The sequence below is a fragment of the Barbus barbus genome (assembly GCF_936440315.1).
Source record: "Barbus barbus genome assembly, chromosome: 46".
In the NCBI taxonomy this organism is placed as follows: domain Eukaryota; kingdom Metazoa; phylum Chordata; class Actinopteri; order Cypriniformes; family Cyprinidae; genus Barbus; species Barbus barbus.
Window position 1 is genome coordinate 6,818,411 of NC_136724.1, and position 26,971 is coordinate 6,845,381.

General features: G+C 37.8%; 2 protein-coding genes across 2 annotated transcripts; one reads left to right on the plus strand and one right to left on the minus strand.

Moving 5' to 3' along the window:
* On the plus strand, positions 1-18,605 carry LOC306865282 (caveolae-associated protein 1-like). The gene is made up of 2 exons (XM_079409812.1): positions 1-780; positions 14,043-18,605. The coding sequence occupies exons 1-2, from the start codon at positions 271-273 to the stop codon at positions 14,898-14,900; spliced, it is 1,368 nt and encodes a 455-aa protein (XP_079265938.1). The 5' UTR covers positions 1-270; the 3' UTR covers positions 14,901-18,605.
* On the minus strand, positions 16,811-25,308 carry LOC306865283 (synaptotagmin-2-like; the record flags this gene model as incomplete). The annotated part of the gene is made up of 8 exons (XM_079409813.1): positions 16,811-17,639; positions 17,736-17,869; positions 18,457-18,571; positions 18,710-18,877; positions 20,376-20,543; positions 20,645-20,743; positions 24,264-24,445; positions 25,134-25,308. 8 exons carry the CDS (start codon positions 25,306-25,308, stop codon positions 17,430-17,432), a joined length of 1,251 nt encoding a protein of 416 aa, XP_079265939.1. The 3' UTR covers positions 16,811-17,429.
* Positions 25,309-26,971: the final 1,663 nt, after the last annotated feature.

The following is a 26,971-nucleotide window of genomic DNA, read 5'->3' on the forward strand; positions in this document are numbered from 1 at the left end:
GGGGCATTCACGACCCAGCGCTCATGCAGTACAGACCGTCCACAGCCTGCTTGCCAGCCTCCGCTGCTCTGGCCAGATCCCAAACACACTCAGAGAGAGAGAAAGAGAGAGAGAGAGGAGAGCAGATGTGGTGAGTGTGACAGAGGAGGGAACAGTTAGGTGAACTCTAAAGGGGAATCCTGAGAGCAGAAAGAAAGGCGAGTAAGGACACAGAACTTTTCACTGCTTGTATCCTTTCACTATTTTATCACATTTTTCAAGCTTTTAAACATGGAAGTGTTTGAAGGCAGCCATCTGCACCTGGAGGTGTCTGACCCGCACAAATCTCTTACTGAGATCTCAGAAGATGAAATCAACCTCCCAGTCTCTGATGATGAAGATGAAGCCATCGTCGAGAACAAAGCAAAAGCTGCAAATGAGAAAGAAGAGGCAGGTGAGGGAGACAAAGGTGAGATGAATGGAGTCATGGTCCTGGCGCTGCTGGACAAAATCATCGGGGCCGTGGACCAGATCCAGCAGACTCAGTCCGGGCTGGAAGCCCGTCAGCGGGAGATGGAGAGATCAGTGACAGGCATCCAGGGGGAACTCACCAAACTGTCCAAGAGCCACACCACCACAGCCAACACGGTCAATAAGATGCTGGAGAAGGTGCAGAAAGTCAGTGTGAATGTGAAGACGGTGCGAGGGAACCTGGAAAAACAGGCCGGGCAGATCAAACGCCTGGAGAGCAACGAGAACGAACTTCTGAAGAGAAGAAACTTCAAAGTCATGATCTACCAGGTGAGGAGTGTTAGGATTGCTTAGAGGTTGATCAGGTCTCATAGCTAGGTTACATTTAATTGAAATATTAACTTTGTCTCAGCTGTTTCTCTTGAAATTCTTGAAAGATGGATACAACTGAGACAACTTTTGACATGCAGTAAAAGTATAGATCCATAAAATGAATGTACTATATAGAGAGAATAGCTCAGATCTTGGAGGAACTTGATAAGAACACAATGACTTCACTTCTGACTGCAGATTTCAGTTTCTTGGTAAATCGGAGCAAAGTTTGAGATATCTTCTCAAACCCAAGATTAGATGAAAACAAAGCAACAATTTCCATATGCTCTCCATTTATTGTAATTGGCTCCAGAAGAAACGTTTGCGGTATTGCAAAGAGATCTTGTTTGTTTTCTCTTTCCTTTCATAAATTACAAAGGTATTTTGTAAAAGAATGTGTTTTGTGAAGGTGATTTGCACAATGAGTGCAATATACAATCTGCAGGGTGCATCACGTCACAGTCATAGTTGGTAGGGTGTGGCCTTGGTAAAAATGATCGCCATTAAAAAAAAGTCAAAGTATGCTCATCCAAAGCGTCTTGGCCAGATGCAAGATAAAAAAATACATCAAATCATACAAAAAAGATCTGCAGACTGTTATTCTGCCTTTATTTAGAAAAAGATAATGTACGCCTGATGAAGGTCTTTGACCGAAACATTGACATTTTTAACTTTTCTAAAGGCAGAATAACAGTGTGCAGATCTTTTTTGCATTATTTTACATTTTACAATTAATAAATATAAGCATGTATAGTGGCTCTTAAAGGTGATTCCTTACTTAAAATTGAATGTCACTGAATTACATAACAAAGCATCAAAGCACAATTTTCAAGTGCAAAATTTAACAAAAAGAAATTTGAGTTCAAAATATCACACATAAGTTTACAGACATTTCCTTCAACACAATGCAATGCATAAATCAAAATACTGAAGTCGCCTCAGCTGGGCTACCTGCTGCCTTAAAAAGCAGGATTCTGTTTGATGGTCACAGAATAAACGAACACTGACATGCTTTTACATGCATTCTCTGTCCTACATGGCAGTCATGCTGGATTAATGTAGAGAAGGTTTCTTTCTTTTTCTCATAGATGGAAAATACCACAAGCAAAATACAGAGACTATTTTAAAAGGGTGGGAGTGGTTTGGGAATGGAGGGAATGTAAGAACATGAACAGAGGGTAAGGACAGAGTAGAGGGTAGTGGGACACGCAAGAAAAAGGGTAGCTTCATGCAAAAATAGTCAGAGAGAGTTACTCAGACAGGCTGTCTGTAGTTAGAGTTTTTTTTTTTTTTTTTTGGCTGTATAATGCAATGTGTAATAGCTTGCAGCTTTGCACAGTGGCGCAAGAACATTCAGAGTTTCCACACAGTGAGTCAGAAGAGGCTGGAGCTGCCCACCCCACGCACACACAATTCATTAATTACTCTTCCGAACATCCTTCCTTCGCTCATCAGCGAGGGAGGCTCCATCACAATTCCACCCTGTTATTATTTTGCAAGTTTGGGAAGCTCAAATTCCACTCTTTTCATTCAAATCTACTTATTATCTCAGCTTTTTCTTTAAATTAGGTGGTTCTAAATGATAAGGTCAGAAACATAGTTGAGTATGCAAATACAGATGTGAATACTTGGTCAATGCATTGCAAGCATCCCATTATACAACGTGCATTCTTGACAATAACTTGTCTTGAGTTGCCAGACTTTCTACGTCACCAGTTGTAGCCTATTACATATTTTATTTATTTATTTTTTTTGGCCAAGAACTGCCCAGTTAGAAACTGTCTGACTGACATGCAAACAACTAATCACTGGTGGTTTTGTTTTTTACTTGTCGAGTAGTGTTGATTAAAAAACAGAAAAATATATCAGCGAATACATGTAGCTTTTGTGATTCGCATTCTGTCCATCCAAAATTAATGAGTATAGATTATTGCACAGACATAAAGCTATATATATATATCTTTCAAAAAATGTATAACACAAACTGGTAAAACTTCAAGTGACTAGTTCTTCCGTTATAAGAGTATAGTTTATTTAAAGAGTAGTTGATATCAGGCAATGTCGGGCTGTTGTGATTGTCTGTTGGCCTATTTTTTGCAGTGTGTTCCGCACAATTGGCACCAGTATGACCCCTATTGGTGGCTTTTTGGCTGATTGAGCATGTTGAATTGGCAGCGAAGCCCATTGGTGATACAGAAGGTGTTTCTCAATGTCAAGGATACGTCCTTGGCAGGACTGGTCCTTCCAAGTCACTTCCTTCAGAGGCTAGGCGAGGCTCCTCTTAAGCATTCGGAGAACACGTAAATGGAACAGGCTAGCAAGTGCACGTTATTGCGTCATTACGTCAGTGAAACGGTCCGCTTTTACTCTGGACAATTTAACTAAGTTAGTCCGGTTCAGTTAGCTATCAATAACGTAATTTCTAGAATTTATAATATCAATACGGTAGTAATACTTTTTAATACAAAAATGTTTTTTAAGTAATTTGTAATTTGTAAATATACTTACATTTGAACGCATATTGCCCCGTTGGCGCTCCGACTCCGCTAACGTGCAACATTTTTAATTTTTGAGAAAGATAGCAAAGCTGCGCGCATAGGATTGTGGGTGATTTTAGCGCGCGAAGAGCGCGAAGGCTACACTTATGCATCCTTTCCTGTGTATGGGATATTTTTCGAACGAAGGACTCAGTCCTTGGTTGAAATTCCGAGGATCCTCGACATTGGAACAGTCCTTCGACGGATGTCGATGACGTAGCATCCTCGAAATTCTGGCTTCCGAGGATCCTTCCTTGACATTGAGAAACGCCTAGATTGTTCTGATTTGGTGTTGTGCTTTGCAAATCAATGCACGAGATGAAAAGACTACTGCCACCTGCTGGTATGGAGAGTTATCTCGTTTCGTGCAGGTGCAGAATGTAAATGCTAGTTGGCCATTGGCTGTAGTCTTTGTGGTGTGTTTAAGCACAACTTTTTTTTGTTTGCCAGGATGCAGGCGACGTGAGGCGTCAACACAGTAATCACCACCAATTCTTTGAAGTTGCTTTGGAAAATTGGAAAACATCTATAGCACCCTTTGTAGTAATGCTGTGAATGCTTGTGTGAATTGAGCTCTGGTCATGTGAAATCAAGCTTTAGTAGTTACTGTAGAAGTTTTTACATTCACACACTTGCATAGCATTTGTTTCAGGCCTAATACATGAGTACTGAACTCATCAGAGCCAAGTCTTTTCACCAATGGCATTCAAATCCAACCAATTAGATAATTACATACACTTCTGATTTGCATGCTTCGTGGGTGTTTTGAAATGTTTAATAGGACAAAGAGCATTCAAATCATTTGTCTCCTTCAGCACAGTAGGCCAATGTTCCATGTTTCATAATTTGTAAAACGCGTGTCTGACAGACACTCTAGGGTCATGAGTTTGTGTCCCTGCCCAAAGAAGACGCCTCTCTCCTCACCCCACTGAGCTCTTCTGTTCCGAATGAAAAGAATAACAGTTTTCATACAGCAGGGACTATTGTTGAGGGGCTTGTCAAGCAGTGTGGAAGTTACTAGGTGAGCTACTGGAAGTCATAATGCAATGTAGTTAGACTTCATCAGAGACCGTAATGGTGGAGATGGTCAATATTGCAAATTTGCACTAAAGCTCAGTTTGTGATACTATTGTCACGCTTTATTGCTGGTTTGAATTTTTTAAACACAATCAAGATTTTAGTGTTTTCCCTTTCTAGCTGATAGGAATCATAATTGGAGGCCTTTTAGAAACTAGCTGCCCGGGGGTGTTACCAGTTAGTACTGCTGACTCTTTGCCTTTCTGACCCCTCTATATCATCATCAACATTCATCCTGCCATCTGCTGCTGCTACAACTCTCTCTCTCTGCTTCTCTCTATCTCATGCTAACATGCTTTTGACATATTTTTATCACCTTCATTCTCTCTTTTCATTATCTGTTGGATATTCATTTGAGTGGGACAAAATGTATTTCAGATCAGTTGGCACCCGTTAAAACATTGCAGCTGTGTGCGATGTGTTAACGATAAAAAATATCATGCATTAATTTGTCATGATATTTAAGATTTGGCAACTTTTAAGTATTTACACCTTACGTAACAGGGCTTCCAAACCCATTTTACTTAACAGGACAGATTTCTGAATGAAACATGATATTGAAATTTTTAGTTTATCCCATTGTAGAAATGTTAATAGCATTTATTGTTGCTTCTTGGGCCCTCTAGGCATGGATATAGAGGTGCATTCCAGTTATTATTCCTCTTCTATTCAGTGAAAGCAGGAAAGGGAGTGAGAGAGGAGGGTTGTGTGGTAGGGTGTGGTGTGTTAACAAAGTGGAGCTCATATTTACCGTGCTGATTCATACTTCAGGCATCCTTACTCCCCTGTCTCCATCCAGCTCTTTTGCTTCTCATTCCATTTTGCAACCACTCCGTTCCACCCTCCCAGTATATCATGCATTTATAAACCTGCCAGTACCTTTCACACCCTGATACTCCTTGCCTCCAAAATCCTGATGGCTCATTGGCCTGAGCTTCTCCTCAAACTCTTGAATGCATTTGAGGCGACTGTTACTGATAGCTGTTTTGTGAGCAGTTTGTTTTGCCTTTAAAGAAGGCAAAGGTATGCAAGCTAATTAATTTCATATTAAACATGAAAATGAAACAAATATCCTAATTTACAATATATAATAAAACATATTAATCATTTAAAAAAAAAAGAAAAAGAATACAAGCAAGAATAATATTATTGTAGATTAACCTTAAACTCCATAAATTGATCAACAACAAACAAAACAAAACAGATAATCTGATTTTCTGATTCTCTATTTTATTATATTCAAGCTTCAGGTCATTCTGCCTTTCTGCCTGATGCTTTAAATGCTTATAGAAATGGCTTATTGCGCCATTAAATCTTTGCATCATTAAAACATATTCAAGAGTACTGTTTAAGGCAGGCAGTGCATAAAAGAGATCTTTTAGCACACCTTTCCGCTTTGCTTTAAGGGTTGGATCCAATTTCAGTCATGTACATCCACTGAACTGGTTGGTTAGTTTCAGTCTCTTCCTGTATAAGTGAGTGGTTCTTGTTAAGAATAGGCTTAAATATGGACCATTTGTCTTGCCGATAGTCAAAAGCTATTCATGAGCTCTAAAAACTTTAACCTGAGCTCAGATCTTTTTTATTTTGATTAAGTTCAGAAATTCTCAACCTGGATGCATAGCAATGGTTTAAAACATTTTGGTATCATAGAGACTGGATATTTCAAGCAAGCAGAGATCAGTGAGAAATACAATGAAAAAGGCTATAAATTAGAAGGAAAACTTGAATCGTGTCCACCTTTCAGAGACTGGGATGCTTAACTGTATCATGTAATTTATATAATTAACACCAATCACATAGTGGAGTAAGTTGATAACTAATGTATTTTATCTGGCCCTAACACTGGTAGACCATATATGGCAAAGTCACAGAAATACTTCTGTTGTCTACGTCATGTAGAAAAGCCCATTTGTCTTATGTCACTTTGGAAGCAATATGAACGAGGCAGGGGCTTCCTCCGCTGACCAAAGAGAGAGAAGCAGCACATGAGACCAGGAAAAGAAGAGAATTAGAGGAAAATTGTGTGAATCAGACAGATGTGTGCAGGGTGAAGTTATGAGAATAGAAAGCCATCTGGGCTCCTAAAGCACACACACACACACACACGCATATGTGAGAAGGGAAGGGAAGGCACTAGTGGTTGCTATAAATAGGATCTGCTGCATAGTTGTTTGATTATGAGGGGGAGAGGGCTCATGGACGAGGCTAGGTTATAATTGATCTGGATCAGATGCTCAGAAAGCCTCATGTTCAGCCGAAGGCAACAGCAGAATATATCCACTACTGGCACGGCCCAGTGCTGTGTGTCTTTTTGACTTGTTTCTGTGCAGTTAATCTTCAGGCGGGCATGAGGCATAGCAGCATGACTCTGGCTTATGGCCCATGTTTCTCAGTTTGGCAGAGGCTTTATCTTGTTTGCACTTGATCGTCTACCCTCCATATTTCCTCTTCACAATTGTTCAGTGTTGGGTAAGTGTTTCTGAAACTGTATGAGCTACAAGCTAGTTTTGAAGCAGTTCGGCTACACTTTAGCTACCCTTAGTTTTACAAGATACAATTTTTACATGTGTGTACACACACATACATATATAACCTTTGAGAAGTACACATACTTTAAAAGCATATTTTAAAAAGAGTACTTATTACTGAAAAAAATACTTTGTGCAAACTGTAATGATTTCTGACACCTGATTGCATATGAATTGCAAATGAAAATGTATTATAGTTTAAATATGATATTACCAATACCTATTGAAAATGCTGTTACTGTACTGAAAAATAAATTTAGTAACTTTATTAACGTTGCTACATTTAGGTCTAGGTACGTTTACGCATGGTTCCATGAAGATTTTGTTTCCATCGTACAAAAGTTTCTTCAAAGTAAAAAAGGTTCTTCAGGTTATCTCTTCATACTAAGAACAAATTGTTCTTTTAACTGTTCCTTGAAAGGTTCAGGGAACCCAAATGGTTCATTTATGACCTTTTTGGAACCATTAACTTTAGTAGTTACTCCCACCAGTGGTTCTTTTCTAAGATGAATTATGGTTACAGTGGGCCTACACAGAGGAAGCATTCTTCTTTATTATACAAGAAACTATCCCGTTTGTATTTACAGTAACAAAAACAATAGGAGAAAGACAGCAAAGATTCATTCTTGGCCATTAGTGGACTTAAGAAGATATACAATGCCACATTTTGTGAGTTAAAAAAAATAAATAAAAAATGCATGAGAGAATCCCCTAAAATGAATTCTGTGTGTTTGCAGAATACAGGTGTCACTCCCAAACTAGACAGATTGTTGCAATGGTTGATAAAGTTATATGCATCACACTTTGCATTGTAAATCAGCTGTAAACCATTTGGCATTTCCTATTTTTGACAAAAGAAATATTGATGATTGGATATGTATTATTGTTTGCCAATAGTATTTTACAAAGATAAACCTCCAGTGTTTGAAATTTCAAAGCATTTGTATTTATTGTATTCAGGGATTCTGGGATTGTGTCAGCATTTGGTGCAAAAGTAAAAAAAATAAAAATAAGAAAAAGTATGAATCAGTATTTCTTTTGCTGCAGGGAGCGTTTAGTACATTACTACAGCTGTACAGAGAGGATGTGCTGATGTTCCACGCAGTCATAAATCTCTGTGTAAACACAAACCTCTCTCCTCCATTGTTATTGGAAAGAGTAACTCAGCAGCACCATGGCAACCATGATTGTGGTGCCGGGCAGAGCTCTAAATCAGTGGGCAGAACAGGCCGATAGTAACTACATGTTCTGAATAACAAGCTAAATATTCTTTACTGTACTGCATATGGGAACACGTCAGACTTAGAAAAGGGTTTCAGTTTGCCACAGACTGGAATAAGTTTGCTTATAAAACTTAACATGGCAACGAACACGCGAGTTGCTCCACGTGTTATGCCAGAAACCTTTAGGAAACATTTTTGAACAGTCTGTTGTTGATGAATATAGAAATAAAGAATTGCTTTGTGAGTTCCAGATGCTCTATGCCAACGTTCACTTTCTCAGAGCAGCGTGTTCTAATGGAATCCGGCCAAGATCTGCCATTTTATAGCATGAGTGATTCTAAAGTTTACACTGAACTCCACATGGATGGGAATCTTCAAGCAACAGTTGCTAAGCACACAATTGCCACAGTTGTCTCGACGGTCACCATGAGGATACTGTTGTGCATGTTGCCATGGAAACACTCAGTGTTTATGACATCAAAGAATTTAATTTGGTGTTGAAACTCCAGCTCTCTCTATCTCAACAACAGCCTCTGATTCTTCAAACAATATTCCCTGCAGGGAAAGCTAGCATACCATCACTTTATATAGTCAAATCTCTCTCTCTCTCTCTCTCTCTCTCTCTCTCTCCCTCCCTCCCTTTGAAACATTAAAGTATAAAAAAATAACTCCGCAAAAGAACAGCTGAAAAGAAAAGACTTCTTTCCCTAGAGTCCGTGCACACAAATATTTTCTTTCTCTTTCTATTCCTCCATTAATATAATAAGAAAGGATTATCATTATAAAGGAATGGATAGTTCAGACTCTGATGGCATTATTTTTTTTATTATTAAAAAAAGTGGTCACACTTTAGGTCTAATTCTCTCTATTAACAAACCATTAACTATGTATTTTGCGTCAACAAACTCCTAATTTGCTACTTATTTATAGTTAGTAAGGTAGTTGTTCAATTTAGGTATAGAATTAGGGATGTAGAATTTGGTCATGCAGAATATGTGCTTTATAAACAGCCAATATGTTAATAATAGGCATTCTAATAAGCAACTAGTTAATAGTGAGAACTGGTCCCTATACTGAAGTGTTACCAAAAAAGTATAACAATTTTGCTGGATTTACAATGTTAATAACTGTGGAAAGATGTAATCACAGTATGTGAAAAGGGACCGTTAGGACAGAAGGATGGTTAAAATCCTAGCTCCAACCCTAATTAAACCTCTGAACCTATTAATCAGGTCTTTAGGATTACTAGAAACTTCCTGCCATATTTGTTGGAGAAGAATGGAGATAAACGCTGCAAGGAGATGGACCACCAGGAGCAGAATTAAATAACCTGTATGATATTTGTGAGCTCTGATATGAATACGACACAAAGGAAACTGTTAATGTTTATTTTGTCTTTCTGCTAAAGATATGCCTCTTTTAGTGTGTGCTTAAGTTTCTTGGTTTGTGTGAAACAGAATCTTACCAAAGCCCTTTGTGCTCCACATACACATTCCACACGTACTATGCTTGTGTTCCACGTTTCCATTTCCTGCCTTGATGAAGTTATGCAACATGTCCGGAGGATTCCCTTCCACACATCCAGTGCTATATTCTTGGGAAAACCCCACTCCCACTCATTTTCCCTCTGCTCTGAGTTTGTAGGTGTGGTGGCTGGCTTTGAATGGAAAGGTGGGGCGGAGGGTGTTTTGGTAGGGAATCCCTCATCGCCATGGAGACACGGCAGGCTGGAGGCAGGCAGATGTGAAAGAGCTCTTCACATGTGACTGAAGAGAGACGCTTCTGTGAGGCAGTGGAAATATTTCGCCATCCACACACAGTGTTTTCATTTATCAGTCTGCTGACATGTAGAAAACATTTTCAGCATACTTTTTTGTTCTAATGAGGATCAGTTCACCCAAAAAATGAGAATTCAGTCAATAAACACAACCAATATGTTCTTTGCCATGCAATGACTATTCATCATTAAAAAAAAATAAGCACATACACTCTTAAAAGTAAAGGTTCTTTATTGGCATCTATGGTTCAATGAAGAATCTTTAAAGTCTATGGAACCTGTCCATTGCACTAAAGGCCCTTCTTTACATAATTAAAATGTCCTTTTTATTATTTATTTTTTTCTAGTCACTGAAAGGCTCTTTTGGAAATCCAAAATAGTTCTTCTATGGCATCGTTGTTTTAAGAGTGTATGCAGTCCATACGGCTTCTGTGCTATATTCTAAATCTTCTGAATCCATATGATGGCAACTGTGTGAGAAATAGACTGAAATTTATACAATCAATGAGTCAGTCAGCTGAACTCGAGAATCAAGTCTTAATTTATGAATAAATTATTCATTCCAAACCACCTTAAAAGAATAATGGATTCACTAATCTAATTTTAAGGCTAAACTCAGTGAACTTGAGAACCAAGTTCTTAAAAAAATCTGTTTTGCAGCATATGATGGTTTGGAAGGACATGAAGTTAAATAAGTAATGACCAAATTTTCATTTTTGGGGAACCATAATGAAACATTTGAAGACATAATGAAGACAGTTTTCATCTAAAAAATGACAGATACTGTCTGCAAAAGAGAAGGACGGATGAATGAAAGCATAAAAGAAAGGACGTTTCTGCTGACCAGCTGGGGTTGAAGCCATCTGATATCAGCATATGACAAACCTACCTGCAAACACACAAGAGAGACAGACAGACAGACAGTTAACCAAACCTCACACCATGTGACAAACACAGTCAAAAGAGCTCTTGTTGTATCAGATTGTGTTTATACACGCTGTGACAAACACACACACACACCCATTAACTGTCTCACAAGACACACAAACAACTCTTCTGTTCATGTGCTCATATATTATGTCAATTTCTGTAGCCCTCGGCCCTCCATGCTTGTGTGGTTGGCTCATGGAAAAGTCAAGCTGTCTGTGATATGGTCTCAGCTCTCTGTAAGCGACTCATACATACTTATGTGGGTATGTGTGTGTACGTGCAGAACACCTTGTGTTTGAGAAGAAAGAAGGGGTTGCTGCACTGATATACTGTACGTTGCTTATTTCCAAGACAATTGTGTTGTGTGCGTGTGTGCAATGAGTGAAGCAGCTGGAATTAGATGGTGGGATTACTTGGTAACTCTCTTCTCTTCTCTTCTCTTCTCTTCTCTTCTCTTCTCTTCTCTTCTCTTCTCTTCTCTTCTCTTCTCTTCTCTTCTCTTCTCTTCTCTTCTCTTGCTTAAATGATATGTGTTAAGGACATGTACATTCCATAAAAGCACCAATGGGAGGGGAAAATTTATTAACAATACGCACATTAAAGAACATATTTCCATAATGATCAGCGCAATCCACATGCTTTTTTTGGGGTGTTAAATAATGATGCAAAAAACAGTAATCTGATGAGCGCAAATGTTAGTAAACCATTTATTGTTAGTTATAAAGTTAATTGATTTTTATTTCTCCCCTATATAGTAGAAGAAGAAGGCAGCCTTCCTCCTATCCATAGTGCAAGCAGCAAATGCGTCATGCATTTTACACAGATATACTAAATATGGACTGTTCAGTGCATAATAAATATATAAAGGGATTTCTGTCTCATGGTTTGAGAGGATCTAACCTTTCAAAAGGGAACAAGTTCAAAGAGATTTTTTGGGGGGAATGTGAAATGTAACTCCCCAGCTCTTATCGTTCCCCTCATACACACGTTTACTCACAGTTTCCAATAGTTTCTAATGGTGGAGTGCGTGTTTCCCTTCCTCTCTACTCGGCAGAACAATGCAACATTAACTTGAGAGAGGCACTTTGGGATGTGGGCTCACCTAGGTAACTGCCTGACTTCCTCTAACATGTTTTCCATATTGCTGTTCCTCCATTACAGCTGCTTTTAGAGAATGTTGTTTACTCAAAATGAGAGACCTTCTGACCTTTGGGTCTTTAGTGCCTTAGATTAGATGCCCTTCTAATATTCTGAACTTCATCGTGTCTGACGTCATATTTGAACCTTTTGAAATGACACGTTACTACAGCGAAGTACTTTATTTTGTACTAGTCCTTTCTTTTGTGTGACTTGATGCCACAGTTTTCTCTGTACTGTTTATGTTAGCATGTTAACATTAGCTTCAAGTTCATTACACAAAAATTTATTAGGGTAGTGCATTGTTCTTCGTATCATAAGAAGCTATTGTTTTTGCTGGGACCTGGATTCGAATCAAACCTAAAACATGACCTCTCTCCCTGTTTTATTTGATACATGTGAAAAGCTGACAAAGCTTGACAAACTTAGTTCTTGTGCCCGGCAAAATTTTGTGGGTGAAGTCCTGCCATTTCTGTAGAAATCTGTGCAATCACGAGTTTTGTGAAAGATTTCAGAGGCAGATTTCGTTCATGTTCATACTGGGCTTTTTTTGACTGTGAAATTTCACTAACCTGTAGAGGGAGCAGCCACAAAAGTACATTTGGGTGCAAATATTCCAACTTTGACATTGACAAACCTCTTGTTGGTCTTAAAATTTGGTTTACTCTACTTCTCTCTCTATTTGACACAAAGTAAACTAAACTGATAAGTCAGGCATTCATCATCCTCATGAAACAACCCAAATATTATGACATAATATATTAATTCAAAATACGTCTGTCCCCATGTGTAGTATAGAATGAATGAAGACACTGTGTCTCAGTATGATATGTCTGTTTTTATGTGAGTTTGGAGGTATAAGATTCATGCAAATATAAACACCTCCAGCAGCAGCACAAGCTTACCCACACTTTGTTTGCTTGTTTGTTGTTTTCCCTGTGTGGATCATTTGTCCCAGCTTGATGCAGGGGAAAAGACATTCATATATTTGTTGGTTTGGCCTGGGAATGTTGGCAGATACATTAACAGAGCAAAACGGGATGACTCAATGTATCACACTGATGGAAAATATGTCTCCTTTACAAACAAGTCAGAGCATTGTGCTGTAGAAAAAGAGTGTGCTTGGGAACGAGGGGCTTCGCAGGATGGAATGCTGGGAATTAGGGTCGGGCAGGAGGGTGGGTGGGAGACAGGTCGGAAGGGAAGGGAAGGGCGAAGAAAGAATGGAAGAACAACAAAAGAAAGAAAACAAAAACTCTGATGAGGAACATAAGAGGAACAGCTCTGGCTGTGAGTCGTGCATGTTCTCCACTTGTTAACCTTTGTTAGAATTCATTTAAGATAACGCTTTCATATGCACATGCTTGTTTGACATTACAAATAGTAAAGATTTGCCTCAGGAATTCCCTGCTGAAGTTGGTATTAATGATACAGAAGGTAACTCTTAGAATGACCTTTTAAATGATACAAACCCTATAAGTGCATAATAAAATCATATCAGCAACCCCAGTGGAATCAAATGCTCTAATAATGGTCTTTTTGTGATTTCAGCATGTGGATGGGTGTGTTTTTGTGAATGTGTGTAAGGTCACCATTAATGTTAGCACGGAGACTGAACAATAGGGCCATTAAATGGGATAAATAAAGACAGGACATTGATTGTTTTGGCAGTGCTTAGTTCTGCTAGAGGAGATCTGTTACACGCTTTTGGCAGAGGAGGCTTATTAATTTCTCATTTCATTAAAGAGAGATACAACCATGGACAAAATAGATGACATTTTCAGCAGAAAGTATGTGTGGTTCTTGCATAATAGTAGCATGCTGGTACAGTAGACGGTAGTTGGGCTTTTTGTTAAGTTATAGCCTGAGTAAAAGGGACCCACCACAGATTTTCTCCTTTTTTTATCTAGATAAAGAAAGCAAGCCAATTTACAAATGTTTTGAGGAATGTGTATCAGCTTGCCTTCATCGCTGTGAATTACATGATTATTTTGGTGTCTCTCTGCAGGATGAAGTGAAAATACCTTCAAAAGTCAGTGTGGCCAAGTCCATGAAGTTTCCAGAGGCTGTGGAAGGAGATGCTGAAGGTGAACACAAAGCAGCAGCAGAGGAAGGAGGAGAAGACAAAGAGAAAGTCAATCTGGACCTGTCCTCTGATGAAGAGGAGGTGGAGCTCGAGGAGACCATTGAGGAGTCTCGAGCAGAGCGCATCAAACGAAGCAGCCTGCAACGCGTCCAGAACATCAAAACTGCTTTCTCCAAGAACAAAATGGAGAAAACCAAGCAAAAGACCAAGGAAAATTATGAGAAGACCAAACAGAAGACCAAAGAGAACTTGGAGAAAACTCGCATGAAGACCAAAGAGAACTTGGAAAAAACCAGGCTGAAGACCAAGGAAAATCTTGAGAAGACCAAACAGAAGACCAGGGAGAACCTGGAGAAAACACGTCACAACATAGAGAAAAAGATGGGCAAACTCGGCAATCGGATGTCTGTGAACCCTGAGCGCAAAGAGAAGCTCAAGTCCTCGCAGAAGAAGATGGTAAAGTCTTTCACTCCTGACCACGCCATCTATGCTCGCTCCAAAACGTCTGTCTACAAGGTTCCGCCGTTCACCTTCCATGTGAAAAAGATCCGTGAAGGAGAAGTGGAAATCCAGGGAACCGAGATGGTGGAAGTCGGTGGGGATGCAGAGGAGGTGGAGAATGCAGTGATGGAGGGAATAGATGATGAGGAGCTAGAGATGGAAGGTGGCGAGATGGTGGAGGAAGACGACGAGACAGAAGATAGCCCTGAGATGAGAGTGCTACTGGAGAGGGGAGAAGAGCTGGTGTTAGTGGAAGACCATGACAGAGATAGCGATTAGTGTTCGTGTGTGTGTTTGGGTGCTTACACATTAGAGAAGCTTGTAACAGAACATTTGATTGGTAGGACAGTATGGAAGGCTCAGTTTGATAGCAAATGCCAATACAGCAAATTTGATTTCTGAAAGCTCAACTCTCTGAGATACTAATCAATGAACTGATGCCTAAAGAGGTTTTGGTTACTTATCAGAACATCAGTTTCACCAAATCCTGTATATTTTTCTCTACATTAAAGTGTTCGCAGAATTCTCTGACATAGCATAACCTCTAGTGTGTAGGCGCCCTGAGCATGTGTGCTGTACTGCCAGTCCAGATATTGGATTCTGCAGGAGAATGTGAATGTGTCTTTTTGCATGTGTGTATTTGCATCTTTTCTATCAGCAGAATGTTTCAAATATAGGGTGACTCTATTCACCTAACGTATGTGCGAGTGAGAGATTTACTGTACTCGTTCAAGTAACTTAGTTCCTTGAGTGAATCTTGTTCGGTAAGACTAAGCGTGCCAATCAATAAGATGCAACATGGTATCTGGGAACATTATTGTGCTAGATGGACAGGATGAACATAAAGTTGCAACTCTATGAAACGGATAACAGACAGATGGCTTGATCAAATGAACAACAGACTTGTTGGACAGGCAGTTCTTTTGTTCTAGAAGATTATTTGGCCACACTTTATATTAGGTGGCCTTCAATACATTCAGTACCTACAAGACATTGTCTTGATCTACTGTGTAACCACATTTACTGCTCATGAGTTTGGGCTGTGGATAGGTTGAGTAAGGGTTGGGTTACAGTTAACAGTGTATAAAGTGAGACCAGTTATTTTCCTTCTTAATCTAGTCTCACATGTAGAGCTACAGACTGTTCAAACCAAGATAAGAAAACCTGAAGTATTGCTTCTGAGTGCTCAGTTTTATATATCTTTTATATATCTTAGTTTCATGAATAATGTTACATTTCTGTCAAAGTCAAACTGTTACACCGATTATTTTTGGTCTCAATGTGATAAATTACATAAATAGTAAATAGTATTAGAAATAAGAAACCACATTTAAACATCGGAAATGATTATGTGACTACGTTTTTGTCCTTTTGCATGATTTTTACTGGAAACTATCAAAACAGACGATAAAAATAAGCATGTCTATAAAATGATCTTCAGAATGGCACTGCAGGCTTGCTCAACATAGGCATCAGTGCTCTTTACCAGCTTAAAATGACTGTTTGTGTAACATTTGCACGTCCCCTGGTGGACATGTGTGGTTATGTTGTAATGGGCCAATGAGTTAGCCTCATTTATTGACCTAAGAGCACAAAAGTTACAAAGTTAAAGCGAAACAGGTATGAGCAGCAAAAAGCTACAGCGAATGTCATCAGCACCTCAAATCTTAAATGAAACACATATGATAATGAAACACTGCTATCACTTATAGCACAAACATTTCTCAGATATGTTAATTTCATTCTCCTCAATGCTCAGATAGTATCATTTCAGCAATTGCGTAATCTTGCAAAACTTTTACTCTGCTTTAATCATAGTTTCTTTTTTGTTTGTTTTATTTTTGCTTGTGTAGCTGATGATGCATATGATTATTCTCTTGTAATGTCACAGTCTTAACCACTAATGTGTTAATAAAAGCAATGATGCTTCACACTACATGAGTGCTGTTTATCTGTTCAAAATGTATGTATTATTTTTACACTGTATTGCTGTATTTACTGCATATTTACAGACACGCTTATAATATGCAATAGAAAAGCAAGCAAATTATGCAACAACTTATATTCATAATATCATATTGTTTACATGAAAAAACATATAGCTGCTTATGGCTTTGTTTTTTAGAAAGGCGGTGCCTCACGAGGGTCCTTGGCATTAAAATGTGGTTAAATAGAGCACACACAAGAAACAAATTATACATCTGTTTAATTTGATTTGCGTTTTCAAACACAATGTGATTTTAGCACTAGGAGTACAAAAGTGGAACAAAATAAATGTATACTTTTTTGACAATAGCAATCTAACCATTTTAACTGTTGTCATTTTGCATAGCTATTAATTAAATGCAGAAGAGAAGATTTGAATTATCTCATTTTATATTTGCCAAAAAACGCTGACATACTGTACTGGTTTAACTCTCACCAAAATTAGCAACAATTCATCATCACATCTTTAACACAAAAATAACTTACAAAACCATGCAGAGTGACAGCTACCATAAAGAAAACACATCTATTCCAAACATAAAAACATGCATTTAGTAATACGACTCATAACAAATCAAGACGATCTTCACATATCACAAAATAACCTCGGGAGAGAAAACAATATGAGTGAAACTATAACTCAGCAATGCTAAGCTTCCACGAAACATAAACTGTAAAGATCACCAGTCATGCTAGTAAAGCTGGTGCATGCAGTGCCTATCAATGCCATTCACTAAGTTGCTCAGTAGGTGGATGATTCACTGTTGCCCTGGATGTGATGCATACTCTGGGTATATTACCCACTTGTTACCATGACGATGTTTAGCGATGTGGCGCTTTCAAAGCTGCTTCCACCTCTTCCTCCGGTTGAAGCGTGTGCCACTGGGCCACTGGACGTCTGGGATTGGCCAGCATATCCGACCAATGGCGTAAGCCGACACCTGTGGCGCCATAACCAATAAAGGTTTTGCCAATAGGGTCGTTGCTTCCCAGCTTGTCGTAGTCATACACAGTAATGAGGAGCTGGACTTTCTGCATTAGGATAGAGTGGGTTTGGACTTTAGACATGTACATGTGCAATAATAGACACAATACAGGCTATCAGAAGTAAGAATGATCGCACATCACCTGAATTTGTTCAAATGGGACCTCAAAGCTGAAGCTCTCGTTAAAGTATGGGTTCAGTGTGTTCTTTTTAACTGTAGTTTTCTTCTTCTTCAGACGCTTTCCGTTATGCTGTAACACAATCTTCACAAACGGATCTGACACAGGAAGTGGTTGAAATGAAAAATCGCAAGTGGAAAGAAAATTAGAAGAGAGCATATAGCAAACTGTGGTCCCACTTTATATTAGATGGCCTTAACTATTGTGCACTTACATTTAAATTAATCATATGGTACAATGCACTTATTGTGTACATGGTTTTACATTGTACTTATATATTTTTTTAAAATTCCTATATGTAATTACATCTGCAATTAATTTCTGTAATTACATTTATATTTACACTGTTGACCCATCCCTTATACCTTAACCCACCCTTAAACCTACCCATACCACCAAACCTGTCCCTTACATTACCCATATCCCACCTCAATAGCAGCAATAGTGTTTTACAATACAATATGAACACAATATGTACATTGTACTTATTTTTGATGTAAGTACACCGTAGTTAAGGCCACCAAATATAAAGTGTGACCCAAACTGTAAATGCATTTAATTTATTATTCAGTCAGTTGGAACACACCTGCACATTCTCAATTATTAGTATTTTCCACATTTTAGAAAAAAGGCATCAAAATTATTAAATGTAATTGAAATATTTACATTCACTTTTGAGTTGTACCTGATAAACCACCAACATCCATTTTTTTTAGATTTTTGGCCTCCATTATGTTGACGGTGAGTTTACCAGCAGTGGGCACATAACGCAGAGAAATACAAATGTCTCCAAGTTTCTCCTGTTGAAGAGAAAGAAAGACTGATCACAGGACCAAATATAAAATATTAAATTTTAAAATGTCAGGAATTAATGATGGCATACCAGAGAAATTAAGCCAGTCATGCTAATACAAATATTAACAGAAAATAAAATGTACCTCCTCTTTATCTCCGCTTTCGAGATCCCTCCATTCATGCAGCGGTTGTCCGAGATCCACACAGTTCATAGGAATCGTTATCTGGCCAATCACATCATGTTTACCAAACCGATCAAAATCAAACACCTGAAGCACCAGAGTTTTACCACCCAATTCAGCATAGGGAATCTATAATGCATGATAAGAGGCAGGAACAAAGAAAATGTGAGAGAAACAAATAAGCAAAAATTAGTGTATTGGCATTTTGTGTAAAGCAGCTTTCCAGTGTTAAAACATTGAGATGTCTTTTCTAAAATGCAGACAAGGCCAAAAGAGAACAAATGCTTCCAGTTACAGGTCATTAAAGGAATAACTCATTCAACAATGTACTGGTATTTTGCCATTATTTAGTCACCTTTATGTTGTTTCAAAATTGCATAATGTTTATGATGCTCTTTTCCATAAAAAGGCAGTCTATGCTGAGCGTGTGACAGACATGATCATTACAGTATATGATAATTTGGTAACACTTTATTTTAAGGTGTCATAATACAGAGCAATTACCTAATTAAGTACTTAGTAGTACCCGTTGTACTTACATGAAACAAAATGTACTTACCATGTAACTAAGTTACGGAACAGCCTGTAATTACAGTTTGTAATTATGTAGATGTAATAGGCAGCTACTGTTACACATATGTAACAGACCGAGTCTGTTACACAGCTACTAGTACACTTAAGTACAATCTTAATACACTTTATTTTAAGTAGCTTATGCCTGTGTAATATTCCGTAATTTTAATGTTATTAGAAAGATATTACATGTATTTAAGCTGTGTATTGGTGGGTTAAATCTAACTAAGGTGCAGTTGCATAAGGTGTACAGTATAGATACACATGAAGTACACAAGTACAATCTTGATACACTTTATTTTAATAGCTTAGGTCTGTATTCTTACATTTATAATTACGTTGTATAAAGTCTGCAACACATATGTAACAATCTTTTGGTTACATAAGTAGCTGTGTAACAGACTCGGTCTGTTACATATGTGTAACAGTATCTGCCTATTACATCTACATAATTACAAACTGTAAGTACTGGATGTTCCATAACTTCGTTTCATGTAAATACAACGGCTACTACTAAGTACTTAACTAATTAATTACTCTGTATTATGGACACCTTAAAATGAAGTGTTACTGAGAATTTTTTCCTTTTTTAATTACAGTTTCTTTCTTTCTTGTAAAGAACAGTTGCATGGTTTGAAACAGCCTGATGATAAATAATTTAGAATTATTATAATAAGAATGAAAATATTAGTTCATTTTTAAGTGAACTATTCCTTCAAAAATGTATATAACCTCAGTGATACCTTGATAGGTGTCAATCAAAAAATGAATGACAAAACCATTGTAGGGAAGCAGGGATTTCTGGGAACTTAGGATGCCACACAAGGAGACTAAACCCTGACACAAAACCTGAGAGAGAGAGAGAAATGGACAAACAAACTACAGGTGGAACTAAACAGATGCCAGAACACTCAAAAGACAAAACTACAGGCAATAAAAATGTTAGAAATTATACTGGACGACCACATGTTAATGGCAACACATACATGACTCATCATGTAAGTCAGAACATGGCTTTGTACATAAACAAACAAAAACATCGAACAAGAAAAACCTTGAAGATGAAGGTCTCATTAAACACAGGGCACAGGTTTTTGCGCTGGACTTTGGTTTCAAACTTCTTCTTCTTGTCTGGAAGCAGGTAAACTTTCACATATGGGTCAGATGTACCGCCAATATCCATAGCAGGAAGATCTTGAGCCTGAAGTACTCCAACTATCAGCTGTTGACAGAAAATTAGACATGTTCCCTCCATTTTCTTGTTACAATGACATCATTACACCTCTTGTACTTTTTAAACAAGTATTTCAATACATTAAGCACCTGAGCATCAGTGAAGTTATAATCCAAAGAGAATTCCAGTTTTCCAAGGTTTTCTTGCTCCTCTTTTTGCATTTCTCCCTCCTTTTTTTCTCCCTCTTCCTGCAAAGATAATTAGTCATATTTTATACAGTATGTCCATGGAATATGTAAATTAATTTAGGGTTGAAACACAGGACGTTGTGCTGTGTTTCAACCTTATTTTAGCTACAAAGGTTTTTATTTTATGTATTGTAACACTTTACAATAAGGTTCCATTGTTCAACATCAGTTACATCAAGCAGGAATTGTGTGTGCTCAGAACAAACAAAAAGTTCTCAGGTGCGTAGAACGAAAAGAACAAAGTTTTTAGTCCAATAGGTAGCTGAATTTGGTCACACACTGCAAAAATTCAGTGCAGACGTTTCAGCCCATGCTTTCCTCAGTGCTCAACATTAGTTACTACATTAGTTAACATGAACCCACAATAAAAAAATAAAATAAAAAATATTAATCTTAGTTAATAACATTAATAAATAATAATTACAGTTACAGATGTCGGTTACATTTTATTTTAAGGTGTCCTTGTTATGCATGCTACATATACTTACTATTATAATAACATTTAATTATCCATTATTACATTCAAGTAACTCTAACTCAATATTCCTGATTAATTATTAATAATTAATGTTACTCTGTACTTAAAGGCAGGGTAAGTGATGTCTGGAAGCCAATGTTGATATTTGAAATCACCAAAACAAACACGCCCCTATACCACAAAAGGGTCTTGCCCCTATTTTGATAGATTCGCCTCACATAGCCTAAGCAACCCAGGCAACGATTAGTTCTGTGAAACATAAGCCACTTTTCCACCGAAATTACTTGGAACAATATGTCCCAGGAACTTTTTTTCCCCTAGACCTGTTGCTGTCTGTGCTTCCATCGCTGTCTAAAGTACAGAGAAGATTAGGCAAATAGTCTGGTGACTTAACGTTAGGTCTGCACGTGTTTCTCAATACCAAGTATGCAAATTTCGGACTTGCATCCTCGGTAGTTTGGACTTCACGAGTTAGACTCGGGAGTGTGAACTCCCGTGGACGGAACGACGCAAGTCAGGTAATTCTGCAAAAAGAGCAGTGTACTTGATAACGTCAGTCAGCTCGCCTTGGCTGCTGCAATCTTCCTCAAAAAAACCCCACATGTAATAACCTAGAACACTATCTAACACTTGACGGCTGCTCTGTCAATTTTCTTCATCAGTTAGGAACCTAGGTGTGCTGTTTGATAGCGATCTTTCATTTCAACGCCATGTTTCTAGTATCTGTAAAACTGTGTTTTTCCATCTCAAAACATATCTAAATTGCGACCTATGCTCTCAACGTCAAATGCAGAAATACTAATTCATGCATTTATGACCTCAAGGCTTGATCAACAAACTACAGTTGGATGCAGCAGCTAGAGTCCTTACTAGAACCAGGAAGTACGACCATATTAGCCCGGTTCTATCAACACTGCACTGGCTCCCTATTAAACATCGTATAGATTCTAAAATCTTGTTAATTACTTATAAAGCCCTGAATGGCTTAGCTCCTCAGTACTTGAGCGAGCTCTTATCACATTATAGTCCTCCACGTTCGCTGCATTCTGAAAACTCTGGCCGTTTGATAATCAAAATCAACTGCGGGCGGCAGATCCTTTTCCTATTTAGCACCCAAACTCTGGAACAATCTACCTAACACTGTTTGGGAGAAAGACACACTCTGTCAGTTTAAATCTAGATTAAAGACACATTTCTTTAACCTGGCTTACACATAACACACTAATACACTTCTATTATTCAAATCCGTTAAAGGATTGTTAGGCTGCATTAATTAGATCAACCGGAACCGGGAACACTTCTCATAACACATGATGTACTCGTTACATCGTAAGAAGAATGGCATCTACGCTAATATTTGTCTGTTTCTTTCTTATTCTGTTTCTCAGTCCGTGTCCGGATCAGATGGAGGATCGGCGCCGGGAGATGATGTCTGCGGCCCTGATTGTCGCCGGAGGCCGGGACACCTGCATGAGTCCCCATACACCCTACATATCCCCAGTGAAGACCTCGACTAAAATACAATAAAAATTAAAATAAAACAAAATAACTAAAAATATAATAAAATACCTAACTACATAATACTATTATTGTTAGAAATTGCAACAATATAAAAAAAGAAATAATAAATTTATACATTTAAAATTTTAATTCAATCAATAATTAAACAATAAATAAACAATAATATCTTGGCCAGAGGAGAACTGGTCCCCCGACTGAGCCTGGTTTCTCCCAAGGTTTTTTTTCTCCATTCTGTCACAGAGGGAGGTGTGGTTCCTTGCCGCTGTTGCCTCTGGCTTGTTCAGTTGGGGACACTTAATTTCTAGCGATTATCGTCAATTTGATTTCACAGATACTATTTAAACTAAACTGAGCTAGACAATGACATCACTGAATTCAATAATGAAATGCCTTTAACTGAAAATTGAGTGTTTAATCTTATTTTTATACATTACTGACACTCTATCCTCCAATTTGATACTGTTAAGTGCTTTGACACAATCTGTATTTTTAAAAGCTATATAAATAAAGGTGACTTGACTTGACTGTATTTACAGACTAAATATATCAAACACACACTGCCTCATTTTGTTTTCATTTATACATAGCCTATTAATAGCCGCAGAAATGTAGTTCAGGGAACGTACATACATTACAATGAAACAAAATATTATATCAAACATTGCCTGTTTTCATTTTCATTTTAACATATTAATAGAACAACAGAATAAAGACCAAAGATTACCTGTTAGATTTACCCAAAACGAATTATATCTTATGTTTAACCACCACAGAGACATCAGAGCCAGCGGCAAATGTCAGAAGGACTAGCCGAGGTTATGCTCCTCTCTGAGAGGAGATACATGAGCACTGAGCGTCTGGTGATTGCGTGGAGCTCACGTCTCCAAAATCTGCGAAGCACATTTTCAAATAGGCGCTGTTTTTATAAATAAACCGCAGATTTTAGTTTTAAACAACTACATTCATGCCTGAAACGTGTCCAGCGTAGGTAAGCTTTAGCTGTTGCATCGCGGCGAGTCCGGTGTAGACATGGTGTCACCTATCAAGAAGTAACAAAGAACCTCGGCGTCCGTTCGCAGGCCTTCCACTCCTTGAGTTCTCTCCAATATCCTACTTCTTGCCTTATCGTTCCGCAGACGTTTTCCTCTTTTGTTTTTTATCCAACATCTCTATCTTTCTGTTGCTCGGCTCGGCTGTTCACTGAATGCTCTCTCCTCCATATCATGAGTAGACACGCCCCTTACTGCTGATTGGCTACAAGTTTGTTTTGGTACTCGGCCCCCGACTCAGTTTTCTAAAACTTTTTGAAAAATCGCTTACCCTGCCTTTAACTGTATAATTACACTGTAACAAGGACACCTTAAAATAAAGTGCAACCCAAATGTTTGACTTTTTTTAGTTAATGCACTAACTAAAGTTAATGGAACCTTATTGTAAAGTGTTTCCTTTTTTATAGCAAACCATGATGCGAAAAAAATAAATAAAAAAATTGAAGTTGTATTTGTGTATTTCTTTTTGCACCTTCTGTTCTCCGTCACCCTCTCCTTCAGTCCCTTCCTTTTTTCTCCGTCCTGCTCTCTTCCTCTCTCGAGCTTTCTTGGATTTCTTCTTCTTGCTAAAGCATTTCTTGAACATGCAATATGTAAAACAAGCCACAAGGGTGAGAACCACCAGCACGATGGCTCCTACAGCCCACATTGGCACTATAGAGAACAAAAGGCTGGTTAGTCTCCATGGAAACAGGTACAGGACATAAATCACACAGGACAATAGTCGCTTAGTGTTGTGTCACATCAATCCAATGCACTTTTAATTTGAAATCACCAACGTCTGTAAAGCTGAACAAAAACTATGAATCAAAGTGCTCCAATTATGTAATCTGACTTCTCATCAAATGCAAATGATGATAATGTGTCCTGTAAGTTTACACAATCACAACAAAATCAGTGTATTCTGTATTTTAATGAAATAAAGTGTACAGTAATTAGTTGAACTTAACAGAATTATTTATAAATGTAATAAATTGTTTTATCTACATCTACTCTGTTCATTTAGCTATTTTTGTGCTTCCCCCCCCCACACTAATTAACAATTTTTAGATTTTTTTTTCGGTCCAAACTCTTCATATGCTTTTTTTCGGGGTTTTTTGTATTCATCATCCTTTCCTATCAAAATGCTTCCTACGGATGCGAAAAATGCAGAAAATCAAACCTGATCTGAATTTTTTTATGACGGACAAAGGTTTCGGAGGCAGTGTGTAAATGTGATTGACAACAACGTGAGGTCGTATTTATTTTTTAACGTGCCAACATTTCGGCCGAAAATTTTTGACTCGGTGTGCAATGACCTTTACTCTTTTATGTTAATGTATGGCCAAATGTAGATACTTACATGGAAGGTGTTGCAGCTCATTCATGAACTTGTTCTTCATGTTTTCATAGTCGTGATGAGTTGGGTGAGCAGGATGGTGCTTATGTTCTGGTTTTGATTGTGGTTCAGGTTCTGGTTCTGGTTCTGCTGGTTCAGCAGTCCGCCGAACACGAACACCCATGTTCACAAACCTCATACCAGCAGTGTGTCAAGAATCCAATGCACAGCCTGAAAATAACAAAATAACACAAAAAGACGAGGTATGGAGTATACTGTTCAGAAAATCTCAGAAAACCTGTCAAGAAATGAGAAATGTCTGAGTAAGAAATGTCTATATCATGAAGGTAAAGAAAAGAAACTCTTCAAAGTCATTCTTGATGCTTGGTTTGAAGAGTCTTTTTTTCCTTCTCAAGAAAGGTGAATAACTGTAGAAGTAACAACTAAAAACAACATCTTTTCTCTATATTTATCTGAAAAACAATATTTATTCTTGGCACATAATATGATTGTGGTACTTTTTTTAATTGGCAAAGAGAAACTGTTTCCTTGGAAACATGACAGCACTAGGAGTCAATGCTAAAAGCAGCTCAAATCATCGATCTTATAAAGTTATGTCTAATTCTGTAATGTATACATGTAAGTCTCTATAAAGGCTAATTCACACATTAAAAGGATGAGAATTCGGTTCACATCTAATACATCCTGAAATCATAATTTGTGTATATTTATAGTTCAAATGTGTAAATGCATGTATGTTCCATATAGCCAGAAGACAAACATGGCTGATTCTAATCCATAATGTATTTACCCTCCTCTGCCATACCACCCATCCACCCCCATCTCTACTGGTCTATGTCTCTCTCTCTTTCTCTCTCTCATGCTTAACGAGATTATGGGGGGAAAAAACAAAACCAAAGCTCAGATAACTCAGATAAACAAGGCAACTCTTTGAGAAATTATAGCTTTCTTCCTTGCATTGATTGACTCGCTCATTCAATAACGCTTCCTTCAGGTCTTCTCAAAACACTATGAAAAGAAGCAACACCTCATACAATCCTTAATACCTGTGCATGAGTTGCATGAGTGCATGAATTTTTATGCAATGTCTAATTTTGTTTTCAGATTTATGTAGATTCATGGAACTAATGAAAAACCCAGAATGATTGTGATTTTAAGCTTTGCTTAAGATTATTTTATGGGGTAATAAAACCACATGTTCTGGGCTAAAGCCCCTCTATAAAAGGACCAACTTTGGTTAAAATTCTAACAAAACAAAAAATATATATATATATATTGTTTGGGGTAGCAGGGCAAAGTAGGAAGTGCAAACATTTTCCAAAATCGTGAAGGAATTTTTAATGAAGTATCTGCAAATTGTGACAACTGCTCCAATGAAGATTCATTTATAAACTAACATTGTATTTTACCAGCTTGTAATTTATATAACATATAGCCTACGTCTATAATAAAAGTACTTGGGTGACAAATCACTGCACCCCTTCAAATAAAATATCACTATAGCTTGGTCTTTTTATCCAAGATTATTTTGGCATATTTTCACTCGTTATGTTTCTCAGCTGATGTTCAAAAAAATATAGCCTACCTTTTTCTTTTAGCTCCACTGTAATATTGACATATCAAATGCAATCCATTTCGTGAGATTCTATAACTCTACATGAAATACATATCGCTACCAAATAAAAGTTTATTACATTTGTGAATGCTGTGGTAGATGTGAACGCGTCGCGCGCGCTCTAAACAGACTGCATTCGCAAGGATGCGCGCGTCATTCGAGCTCGTTTTCAGCAACAGGTTACAAACGCATTGAAACGACATATTTCACAAAACTGAAACAGTTT

Excerpts from the sequence above, each read along its gene's own strand:
- LOC306865282 (XM_079409812.1), top strand. The coding sequence starts at position 271 with ATGGAAGTGTTTGAAGGCAGCCATCTGCACCTGGAGGTGTCTGACCCG. Across the intron at positions 781-14,042 it reads TCAAAGTCATGATCTACCAG|GATGAAGTGAAAATACCTTC; the intron begins GTGAGGAGTGTT and ends GTCTCTCTGCAG.